The 13127-nt window shown below is 26.6% G+C and overlaps 2 protein-coding genes across 3 annotated transcripts in view; both read left to right on the top strand.

Moving 5' to 3' along the window:
- The window catches only part of LOC110648563 (receptor like protein 21-like), a 152136-nt gene that overhangs the window by 95679 nt on the left and 43330 nt on the right, over positions 1-13127 (top strand). The gene's annotated exons all lie outside the window — the stretch shown is intronic.
- Positions 9830-10604, top strand: LOC110667632 (receptor-like protein 14). Its single transcript, XM_021828539.2, has 2 exons — positions 9830-10210; positions 10293-10604. The coding sequence occupies exons 1-2, from the start codon at positions 9838-9840 to the stop codon at positions 10463-10465; spliced, it is 546 nt and encodes a 181-aa protein (XP_021684231.2). The 5' UTR covers positions 9830-9837; the 3' UTR covers positions 10466-10604.

Below are 13127 nucleotides of genomic sequence, written 5' to 3'. Positions count from 1 at the left end.
AAAAATAAAAAATAAAGTCTTAATTAATTAATTTTGGTGAGAAGAAAGTCTATTTTTCAACAAAATAGCAAAAAATTTGAAAAAGAAAAATAGATTGAAAATAAAAAACTGTAATAAATTATAATGATCACAGGAACAGTAAATTAATAAAAAATAATAATTAAATAATTTAAAAACATTAAAATTAAAACGAAAAAATAATTTGACTTTTGGTCCACAGCCACGTCACGCCTCGTAGACTCACTGCCACAATGACATTTTGATCATATAAAAGTGGCTCTAAAGCCATAACTGAATAAAAAATAAAAATAAAAAATAAGAATTCAAAGCCTGCATCGAGCTCTACAAAGTAAAAGAGGGGAGGGTAGAGGAGACATTTTACTGTTATTAAGAGCAGTAAAAAGTGCACCTCTTTTAATTATAGTGTAATAATAATTCTAAGGCAAGAATTAGTTATGTAGAAACTAAAGTTGATTTCTATGGACTTCAAATTATAGATGTTAATTTTTGGGGAATCTCATATTAAAATTTGTTTAATTTGAGCATCACTCAGTCTAAAATGATCCACACTCATATGACATATAAAATTAAGGGTTAATTTGATAATTGTTAACTCAATATAAAATGACTATTTGAATTTAATTTAATAAGTCGAAATTAATTTGACTAAAAATTTAAATAAATAAAGTTTATTTTTAAATTAATTTTTTCAAATTAAACAATCGTAATTTGGATTCAAAATATATAATTAAGTTTCAATTCAAAGATTGGCATGAATTTAATTTAATTTTTTTTTTATGTATATAGTGATTCAATAAGTAGTTCAAATTAATCTACAATCTAAAAATATCATATTCTAATCCATTGGAGAATAAGACCCAATATATGAAGGCAAAATTGACTATTAGACTTTAAATCTAAATTATGTCTTATTTTTAATTGTTCTCAAATATGTTTTTTTTTTTTTTTTAACTCAGCGTTCGCTAATCTGAAGTTTTTGAAAACATTGGATATGAGTATTAATAATTTCAATGGCAGCATCTCAATGGAAGGTAACTTTATATCTTATCTTATTTACTTTTAATTGATAGCTTATTAAATATATTCTAAGGCAAGAATTAGTTATCATACAATCTTTCTAAATGATTCATTTTTATTTGATCTCCAATATGAACACTTTTATTTGATAATTGTTGACTCAATATGAAATCACAATTTGAGTTTAACTTAATGAACCCAACTTAGTTTGACTAAAAAAATTAAATAACTAAAGTTTATTTTTAAATTAATTTTTCAAATGAAACAATTATAATTTGGATTCAAAATATATAATTAACTCTCATTTCAAAGATTTGCATAAATTTAATTTAATTTTTTTATGTGTATAGTGATTCAATAAATAGTTTAAATCAATCTACAATCTAAAAATATCATATCCTAGTTCATTTGAAAATAACACCCAATACATGAAGGTAAAATTGACTATTGACCTTTAAATCTAAATGTCTTATTTTAAATTGTTCTCAAATATGATTTTTTGTTTTCACCTCAGCATTCGCTAATCTGAAGTTTTTGGAAACATTGGATATAAGTTATAATAATTTCAATGGCAGCATCCTAATGGGAGGTAATTTTATATCCTGTCTTATTTCTTTTTATTCGGCTAATTATTAAACATATTCTAAGCATCATCTAAAAAAAACTTTCAAAGTAGAAGTGTCTCAATTCTAGTATATAAGTTATATACACTTAAATTTTATCGATTTAATCACTGCATACTTTTTTTTTTAAATTTCATTAAATATCTTAATTTTATTCTATTTTTGATATTGTTACACAGCAATTAAATTTATAATTTTTCTAAGGATGAAACATTTCCTCATAATTTTGTGTATCTCATTATTTATTATTATTATTATTATTATTATTATTATTTTATCTTCCTTTTCAATGCTTTAAACTAAATGATTTTTTTTTTTTAAACAAATCAAGTTAAAATTCCTAAAAAATAGAGGTAGCAAACAAGTTGTGTCAAGCGGATTCAAATTATTTGAATTTATGTTCTTTCAAATTAATTTTTTTTTTCAAGTGGATTTGAGTACGGTCATTAAAACTGTAGGTTGATTTAGGCTGCTGATTGAGTCGCTATATAAAAGGATTACAAGTAGATTAAGGTTAATTTGCGGGTAGCGCGCCATTTCGGATCAAAATATTACTTTTCATTAATTTAATTTTTAAGCTAAAATCTAAGTGGATAAGGTTAATTCAAATGGGTTAGTTTTGGATTGGGTAATTTGAATTGTCCAGATTACCCTCAATTCAACCTTCAATTTTATGAGTCTTTTAAATTTTGTATAGATTAAAATGAATTATAAATCAATTAGATTGGCATAATTTAATTTAAAAATTATTTTTTTTATATAGTGATTAAATACAATCTAAAAAATATATGATCCTAATTCATTTGAAAATAAGACTCAATCTATGAATTGAAACCAAAATCACCTACCCGTTATCTGCTAATAGTGAAGAATGCGCTTCTAGCCGTTAATTTCATCAGGAGGTGATCCTAGCTTCGGGCGGAGCTAAAAGGTCTCATCTTTCAGGAGAAAATTTTTATCCAATTATGGTGGGAAGATAACATAAAAAAAAAGCTTTAAAAATAAAATTGCTAAAATTAAAAATTCTTAATAAAATCGAAAATACACGAAAATGTAAAAATTAGTTATCTGAGGCGTATTTTCCAATTTTATTAAATTAGATTTCGATTTTGACTAATTGAAGGACCAAATTGATGAGTCAATAGTTTAATTATTGAATTATTTAAAATTAATTAAATATTATATTTTTTTTAAACCAATTAAAAATTATACTTATTAATTTTAATAAATTTAATCAATTAAATTTTAAATTTTGAAGTTAAATTTTTAACATTTTTTAAATTATATTAACATATCTTAATGATATTTTTAAATTATGTATAAAAATATTTAAATTTTAACTATTATTATTAATTTTTCATTTTCAACATTTGTAAAAAAAATACAATAAAATAATTATTTTCAAATAAGATATATATCTTGGTCTTTAAAGGTTTCCTATGAAATTTCAGGTTCAATTCTCTTTACTAACACTTAAATATATTTTTTCCATCAAGATAATTTGGCAACTTTTATTACTCAGATCAACCCGCTAAGTTACACAGGTTAGCAAAAATCAGATGGGTTGAAAAGCCTCGTTAAGTTGGGTCTTGGTAACAATCACTTCTCTGGTCCACTTCCTCAATGTCTTGGCAACTTAAGCAACCTCCGATATCTTGATCTCTCATCCAATCAGTTCAGTGGCAACATGCAATCCGTTGTTTCTAAACTGACATCCATTAAGCGCTTGTTACTTTCTGGCAATAACTTTGAAGGCTTATTCTCATTTAGTGTTCTGGCTAACCACTCAATGCTTGAGGTATTTAAACTTTCATCAGGAGGTAGTAAGCTAGAAGTGGAAACAGAAAATCCTACATGGTTTCCTACATTTCAATTGAAGATCTTTCACTTGTCAGAGTGCCACTTAAATGTGAGAACAAGAAAAATTCCTAGTTTCTTGCTCTACCAGCATGGCATGCAATTTATTGATATCTCTCATAGTAAGCTGGTTGGAGAATTCCCCAGTTGGATCTTACAAAATAACTCAAGGTTACTAGTTATGAAATTGATGAACAACTCATTGAGGGGAACTTTTCAGCTACCAAATTTCAATCATATTTTGGTCAGGTTAGAAATTTCGAACAATAACATCACGGGTCAGCTCCCTAAGGAATTTGGTTTGGTCCTCTCAAATCTACGGTATATAAACATGTCAAGGAATAGTTTTCATGGTATTGTTCCTTTCTCAATTGGTGAGGTAAGGGGTCTACGTTTAATGGATTTATCCAATAATAATTTCTCAGGAGCGTTGCCAGGAAGTATGCTTGGGAATTGTACCCATTTAAATGCTCTGTATCTATCAAACAACAACTTCAGTGGAATGATAGGTGTGGACATCAACGCCGACCCATCTGTTATAGACATATCAAATAACAAACTGTCAGGTACAATTCCAATACAATTATGCAATGTGAGCAGACTTGGAATTTTAGACCTCTCAGAAAATTGTTTATCTGGGTCTATGCCTTCTTGTTTCGATTCTTCGTCTTTGAGGTTCTTGTTTCTACAAAAGAATAGTCTAAGTGGCTCTATACCTTATGTGCTTCCTAGAAATCCAAATTTAATGGCACTTGACCTGAGAGATAATAAGTTTACTGGGAATATTCCATCTTGGATCAATCAGCTTTCACAATTGCGTGTGCTTTCATTAGCAGGGAATGCATTACAAGGTCATATTCCTAATCAGTTGTGTCAATTGAGAGATGTGCATATAATGGATCTTTCACGCAATGCACTTTTTGGCTCCATACCTTCATGCTTTAATAATATGTCATTTTCGAAAAATGCATCATTTGGAGATTTGGAAGACTATAATTTTTCGGACGCAATTCGAAGTTTTGAGGACCCCGTGATTTTCAGTTTTATTCCGAACACTTTCTCTCTTGGATTGGATATGACGGATTTATTTCTTTGGTCTCAGTTTCCATTTGTAGAAGTGGAATTTGCAATGAAGTATAGGTATAATTCCTACAAGGGTGACATCATCAACTGGGTGGCTGGAATCGATTTGTCACGCAATGATTTAACTGGTCACATTCCTCAAGAAATTGGAGACCTTCATGAAATCCTATCATTGAACTTGTCTCACAATCACTTATCAGGATTTATACCAGTTAGTTTTTCAAATTTAAAGAGCTTAGAGAGCCTAGATCTTAGCTACAACAATTTGAGTGGTGAAATCCCTAGTCAACTAGTTGAGTTGAATTTTTTAGAAATTTTTGATGTTTCATACAACAATTTGTCAGGCAAAATTCTTGATAAAGGACAATTTGAGACCTTCGTTGAAAGCAGTTACAGAGGCAATCCTGGTCTTTGCGGACCAACCATTTATAGGAGCTGCAATACTAGTCAAGTTCTAGCAACACCGCTATCAAATGATACAAAATCAGAAGAAGAAGATGAAGATGGTATTGACATGGTGTGGTTCTATTGGAGTTTCAGTGCATCCTATGTCACAATCCTATTCATATTGATAGTAATTCTGTGCATCAACAGGCATTGGCGCATGTATTGGTTTTACTTGGTTGATGTCTGTATTTATTTTATTTCCATTCGGCTTTTTGGAACTGATTGTCTATGCATGTAGGGTGATGCTAGTGCTTGAAGAAAAGGAGGGATACATGTGTCAATTTTTGGATATGCTCAACCATTAATTGTTGAGTTTCTCTGTTTCAGGTTTATTAATAATGCCTAAAATGTTCCTCTGTATTAGGCTTGTCATGCACTCTTGTGATAAATGGATTTTCCATTTTTTTATAAGCATTTTCCTTTTTGTTTTGAATGTCATAAACAGGTTAGTGAATAATTTTTACTGAATTTTATTATTTAGTATTTTTGTTTGTTTGTTGCTATAAATACATACTTTGTATCATTCTCTCTCTTTCTCCATTATAAAGGTAAAACCATTATGTTGATGGCAAGGTTAGATTTGTCATGTCATTAACCGGTGACATCCCTTCTGAAATTGGAGACCTCCATGAAATTCGTTCATTGAATTTACTTCACAATTACTTATCAGGATTTATACCTGTGAGTTTTGTAAATCTAAAGATGTTGGAGAGCCTAGACCTTTGCAACAATAGTTTGAATGTTGAAAATTCCTGCTCAATTGATTGAGCTAACCTTTTTAGCAACCTTCAATTTTTTTTCCCAACCACCTGTCTGGCAAAGGTCATGATAAATTACAGTTTGGAACCTTTGATGAAAGAAGTTATATTGGCAATCATGGTCTCTGTGGACCATTCATTCATAGCTTTGACTTTGTTGAAGAACCATCAACATCAACTTCCAATGAAGAGAAAGATGAGGATGCAATAGACATGGTTTGGTTTTATTGGAGTTTTTCAATGTCCTATGTTACAGTTCTATTAGGGTTAACAGTGGTCCTTTGCATTGACAGACATTGGCAAATGGCATATACAGGATCAAAGCAAATGCATTCTTGTTCATGTCCTTCCAAATTTGTATATGCTTATATTCTAAATTCCTAATTTTTCTAAATGCATTATATTCTATATATTTCATTTTTATTTATTTATGAAAATATAATATTATTCATGGTTAAGAAATTAATTATAGATAATTTAGCCATTTAATGAAATAAAAAAAAAAGCTGAATTGTATAAAATTTTAAAGTGTGAATAAGCATATTCTAAAATTGTAATCGTCGTAAGTTCAAATTTTAATTATTTTTAATTAATTTTTATTTATAAATTTTAAATATTTTATAAATAAATAAAATTTTCTTTTAAACCAAACCAAAGTGTGTTTAATTGTAAATTTATATATCCTTTTTTTTATTTGAATTAGCAAGCTGGTTGGGTGGACAAGTTTAGATTATTTTGAATTGGATGTCATTCGTATCTCATTTATTTATTAGATCACTATATAAAATAAATTCAGATTAAATTTGAATCAACTTATAAGTTACAAATAACTTCAAGTCATGAGATTAATTTTTATCAATAAAATTAATTTTTATTAATTTTTTTAATCTAAAATTTGGATAAATTAAACTAACACTACATCAAAATTATTATAATGAGACTAAATAATTTGACTTAAAATGTTATTTATTTGTCTCTATACATTTTTAGAGACAAATAATTATTTATCCTATTTACCGCTGTCACTAAATGTAATTAGAGGCAGATATAGAGATAAATATATATTTAAAACTGATTTAATTTTCAAAAATAAATATATTTATCTATATTAATAACTTTCAGAGATAAATATATTTATCTATATTAATAATTTATAGAGACAAAAATATTATCTTCCTTTTCATTTTAACAAACTATATTATTTGTCTTTAAATCTTTTTTTTTAAAATATATCAAATTGACTTTAATTGTCTATACTAAAATTTTTAAATTTACTTTTAAAATTAAATAAATTTGTCTCTAATAATATTTTCTAAAAATAAATTATCTTGTCATTATATATTAATTTCTTCATATCATTAATTATTAATATAAATTCATTTATTTACCTTTAATAATATAATATTTATTTATTATTATAATTTAAAGGAAATTTATTTAAATTATTACTAAAATTAATAAATATTATTTAAAATAAATAAATATAATTTAAAAAAATAAATTATAACTAGCGGCTTTCATATTTAGACCCCACTTTTTAGTTAGAAATATCAAAAGAAGATGATTGTCTTTTATATGAAAACTATTACCTCTCAAGTCCTTTAAAAAATGATGTGGGATATCAATTTCTTTTTTTTTTTATAAATTATTATTTTCTTAATTTATAATTCAGAATTTAACTTTTCAATTCATCATATAAATATTTTATTGTAATAAAGAATTAATAACATATTATATTATATAATCAAATTTTATTATATTTATTATAGTACTTATATATTTTTAAGTACAATTTTAATTAAAAATAATAATTAAAAAAATAAATATATTAATATACATATAATTAATAAATTCAAATAATCAAAATATTTGTAGTTTAATGGTAAAAGTGTTTTTATCAAATTTTTGAGTTTTTTTTAAGAAATTAATAACACTATTGTTAGCTCAATGATTAATAATAATATATTGATTAAAAGCTTTAATTATATAGATTAAAAGAAAATTTTAAATTTCCTTAAACCTTAAAACTTCTTATATAAATAAAGTTAATCTTAATGAATTAGAAATAAATAATATAATATTTAGGAATTAATAAGTTTTGCTCAAAAAAATAATTATTAGAAATAAATAATTATATAATTAGAGACTAATAAATTTTTATCTCAAAAAATTAGTTATTAAAAACAAATAATATAATATTTGAAAACTGATAAATTTTTATCTCAAAAAATAATTATTAAAAATAAATAATATAATATTTAAAGACTAATAAAATTTTACCTCAACTAATAGTATTAATAATAAATATCTTATTTGCCTTCTTTAATACACAATATTGTAGTAGTGTAATCCAAATTTTTTGAGTCAGGTCTTTCGAGCCATCCATGTAATTCTAAATTAAATCTTTAATTATGTGAATTATTCAGATTTTGTACATAAAGAAATAAGTTACAGGTTAGATTGAATCTGACGGATTTATTATTAGGTTGAATTAAAGTTTTCTGCTTTTAGTTTGAATATATACAATTTTCTTAGATGTAATATTTTATTAAAAAAATACTTAAGTTTAAATAAAAAATTAATAATAAGATATAATATATTATTATATAATTTTAATTTGCACGTTATGTCTTTAAAGGTATTATATTTTCCTTTTAGTCTGATTTGATTCAGTGATTAAATGCATATCATTAATTGATAAATATTAGATTCGAGTACCCACTTTTCTAATCTAAATAATAGATTTGAGCCAAAAGAAAAACTCTTCATATCCCTATATAAAATTTATTTTTAGAATTTTAATATTTTAACATGAAATAACTCACAACTCTATTAATAATTTAAATGAATATATAATTCAAAATAAGTTGAACTCAAATGCCAACATGCATTTCTTTTGCGTGCAATCTAATTTTTCAAATAAGAGGGGCGACCTTATGTCACATTTTTCAAAAATGTATTGATGTAAACGTATTGACTAGTGTTAATTAGTTGGAGTCTTCTTCAATGGACAATTATTTTAATAATGCAAAACTGTTAGCATTAAAACATAGTTGAATATTGCACAATAATTGATTAATTTGTCATGATCGTTGACAAAGTCTTCCGAAATAAATTTGTATAGAAATAAAAGACGTGATTGATGTTAGTGAATAAAAAAAAAATCAAGGCAAAAACAAATTAGAGTCAAATAAGTTCTTGTTAATTTAGTTAATCCATTTAAACCCTCTAACAATTACTTAGAGTCAAAAAATTAAAAATTTAAGTCAAAAGAGGTTTATTCTTTATCACGTGAATTACACGTAATGAATGTATGTTTAGTTGACATCCATTTTGTTATATAACCTAAGAACTAAACTCTTTAATACCCTCTCACTTGATCTCTCAGTATTTTGAAGATCAGAATATATGACGGTGTGAAAAAAGCTTTGCATTGATTAGAGATATAGTTTCGTCATCGTCATCAACATGATCGACAGAAGCTACATGACTTAATTCTATCAATAGAAGGTAAATAATTGAAAATATGGTGTTGTGTAATGTTTTTGCCATTCAGCATGTTCAGTGCTGAACTTAGTGCATTTCGGCATACTCCATGCTAAATTCAAAAGAGAAGCTTAAGGCGTTGCACGATCTAGTGATGTTGGGCGTGTTGGACCATGTTTGACCGAGCACACATAGCATCAAGTGGGAATTTGTAAAAGCAAATTTTTTGATTCATAGGATTTTAAACGATCAACTAAATTGATAAAATTTATTTGACTAGTAATTATCAGGAGGAATTATTAGGTGCACCCGGTGCACATGCACCCTCTCTTACGGTCATGTGAGACCCACTTTCTATATTATAGAAATGGCCCACTTTCTGTGAGAGATGGAGCACTATTTTTAAGTGCTCTCCATATACCTAATAATTAGCCAATTATCAGGGGCTTAAAAGAATCAATTATATTGATAAGGGTTTTGCCAAAAATCAAATATAAAAGGCATGTGGCCTGGCTGCAGTCATAAAGAGTAAAAAGATTTCTCCAATGGAGTTGGCCCTGGTGAAGTGCTTTATGCTATGTTTAGTCATTATCCTGCTTCGAGGCAAAGGACACAATGGTTGCAATAAAGTGGAGAGAATGGCTCTCTTAGAATTCAAGTCATCTCTTTATAAACCACAACGTCATGGTCGTATTCCTAACTTCCTCCTCCCCTCGTGGATAGATGATCCGCAGAGTGATTGCTGTAGCTGGGAGCGAGTCACGTGCAACCATACCACAAGTCACGTGATCGAGCTCTCCTTGGACAACGCTTATCATGATCTTCCCTTTTTCTCGTCGTCGCTAGTGAATATGTCCATGTTCCAGCCACTGAAAGAGCTCAGAATCCTTAATTTATCTTACAATGGATTTGATGCTGGTAATCTTTTAGCTTCAGTCATAATATATGGATCTAAAATGGAAAGTTTCTTCCATTGATTATAAATTGTTGATTCCAACAGGTTCTGAAAGTTTGGCAAGACTGGAAAAGCTAGAGATTTTGGATCTTAGTCATAACAGCTTGGATGAAAGCATCATGCCATCACTGGGTGGACTCACATCCCTTAAGAAACTAATTCTATCACAAAACGCGTTTGGTATCTATCCTAAACAAGGTATTTCTAATTTATCATAATCGTTTACGCCTGCATATATACCAAATCTATGATCATATCATGGTAATTGTATGCTCTCTTTATTCCATTAATTGAATCCTCTGTTGGCTAGCTTAATGTCAAGGTTTTGTTTGAAGTTGAAGGGCACCAACATTTTTGGCCTTCTGTCACGCATTTCCTTACAGGTTTCCCAAATTTATCAAATCTGAGCGGGCTAGAGTATCTAGATATAAGGGGAAATTACATTCAGAAAGTCAGTTTCAGGTTATTGGGTAGACTATCATCTCTCAAATATCTAGATCTCTCTTCCAATTCCTTGGAAGGGCCTCTTCCTCTCCATGGCATGTCTATGGGACTTGCCAATTTCTCTGACTACTGACTTAGAATCCTAATAAATTGATTTGTTATTAATTTTAATATCTTATTGACTTCATTCTTTATTTTATCCAGAAATTTCTAATTTAAGCAAGTTGGAGCTGCTTATTTTGGAAGATAATTCACTCAATGGAACTTTGCGAGTCCAAGGTTTAATTTCCTTAATTTACAATAACTTGGTTAAAATTTCATTTAAATTTTGACTACTTAACATTTTCTTATTTATTTATTTATTTATTTTTTCATGCCTCTGCTTGTAGATTTGAAAAGTTTTGCAAATTTACAAATTTTAGATCTGGGTATAAATGAATTGGATGGGAGCATTCTTCCTGGTATGAAATTAGTACTCTCTAGTCTCTACTTTGAAACATTGATTGTGATATACTTGCATTTACGAATGATTAAGGATATTATTTACTTATATATATATATAAAATTCAACTTCATATTTCATGTTTTATAATATTAATTATCACAAAAAAATACATATATATAAAACTTAATTTGTCTTTAATTATAAGTGGAGATATGTAACTTAATATTAATTTTTATTATTTTTAATCATAAATACATCAAATTATTAATTATTAATTATATGATTAAATCACCTTTTAATCATCAAATATACCTTTTAGTTAAAAATTATATAATTGAAAAATATATATGAGATAGTAGAATTTACTTCTTAAGATATATATTATGAAGTGATTTAGTTTATATATTTATTATTTCATGAAATTAAATTATGGCTCACTTAAAATGTCAAGTGTAATCCAAATAAAATTACATTAGCTATTTTATTTTTATATTTTTAAAAAATTTTAATCGTAATCTATAAAATTTTTATAAACAACAATTATTATATTAAAATTAAATTTATGTTTAATATTTATTATTGTCAATCAAAATTTAAACCGGTAAAAATTTTATATTATCCTACAAAGTTTTAACTTTAAAGAGTTAAATAAAAATATAATAAAAAAATTTTCCCTAAAACTCAAAGCTGCATAATTTTGTACTTTTAACTTAGATTACATTAACTCCAACTCATATTATATTTGTTGATTTGTTGTTATTTTATAATTTGGACAGAAATATTATATGACTTATTATAGATGTTTAGTATTAACTTATATTTTTGTTTGAGAATTGTTAGTTTAATTTTAGTATTTTCTCTTGAATAAATCAATATATTTATGTTACTTAATATTTTATTTTGATATTAGTATTATTATTTTAATATTAGTACTATTGTTTTTATTAATATTTTCACTACAAGAAAAGTTAAAAATAACTACGAAAATTACCGACTACAAAATTTCGTGAGTAATTTACCGACGAATTACCGACGCTCTACCGATGAAAAGAGAAATAAAATTTAAATTAATTTTTACCGACAAAATTACCGACTAATTACCGACTAAAAGTTTACCGACGATGTAATTTCGTAGGTAAAAGTGGTGCCTAACATTAGCGGCAAAAGTAGCGACCAAATAATAAAAATAACGACCAAATGTTTCGTCGGTAATTACCAACGAAATGCTTTTCGTAGGTAATAGTAAGAAAAAAATAGAAAATAAAATTTTAAAAAAAATACCTACGAAAAAATTTTTCGTCGGTAATTACCAACGAAAGTTTTTCGTAGGTAATATTAAGAACAAAATAGAGAAGAAAATTTTTAAAAAGTTAAAAAATTTTACCTACGAATTTTTTTTGTTGGTAATTACCAACGAAATGTTTTTCGTAGGTAATATTAAGGAGAAAATAGAGAAGAAAAAATCTAAAAAGCTTGAAAAAATTTTAGCTACGAATTTTTTTCGTCGGTAATTACCAACGAAACGCTTTTCGTAGGTAATATTAAGGAGAAAATAGAAAATAATTTTTTTAAAAAAAATACCTACGAAAAATTTGTCGTCGGTAATTACCAACGAAAAAATTTTCGTAGGTAATATTAAGACAAAATAGAGAAGAAAATTTCTTAAAAACTAAAAAAAATACCTACGAAAAATTTTTTGTCGGTAATTACCAACGAAAAGCTTTTCGTAGGTAATATTAATGAGAAAATAGGAAAAAAAATTTACCTACGAAAAAATTTTAGTCGGTAATTACCAACGAAAAACTTTTCGTAGGTAATATTTAGGAGAAAATAGAGAAAAAAAATTATAAAAAACTAAAAAAATTTTACCTACGAAAGGTATTTAGTCGGTAATTACCAACGAAATACTTTTCGTAGGTAATATTAAGGAGAAAATAGGGAAAAAATTCTAAAAAACTAAAAAAATTTTACCTACGAAAAAATTTTAGTCG

This window comes from Hevea brasiliensis, chromosome 1 (assembly GCF_030052815.1).
Source record: "Hevea brasiliensis isolate MT/VB/25A 57/8 chromosome 1, ASM3005281v1, whole genome shotgun sequence".
Taxonomy (NCBI): Eukaryota; Viridiplantae; Streptophyta; class Magnoliopsida; order Malpighiales; family Euphorbiaceae; genus Hevea; species Hevea brasiliensis.
The sequence above is the reverse complement of the archived record's forward strand: the minus strand, read 5'-3'. Positions and strand labels throughout refer to the sequence as shown.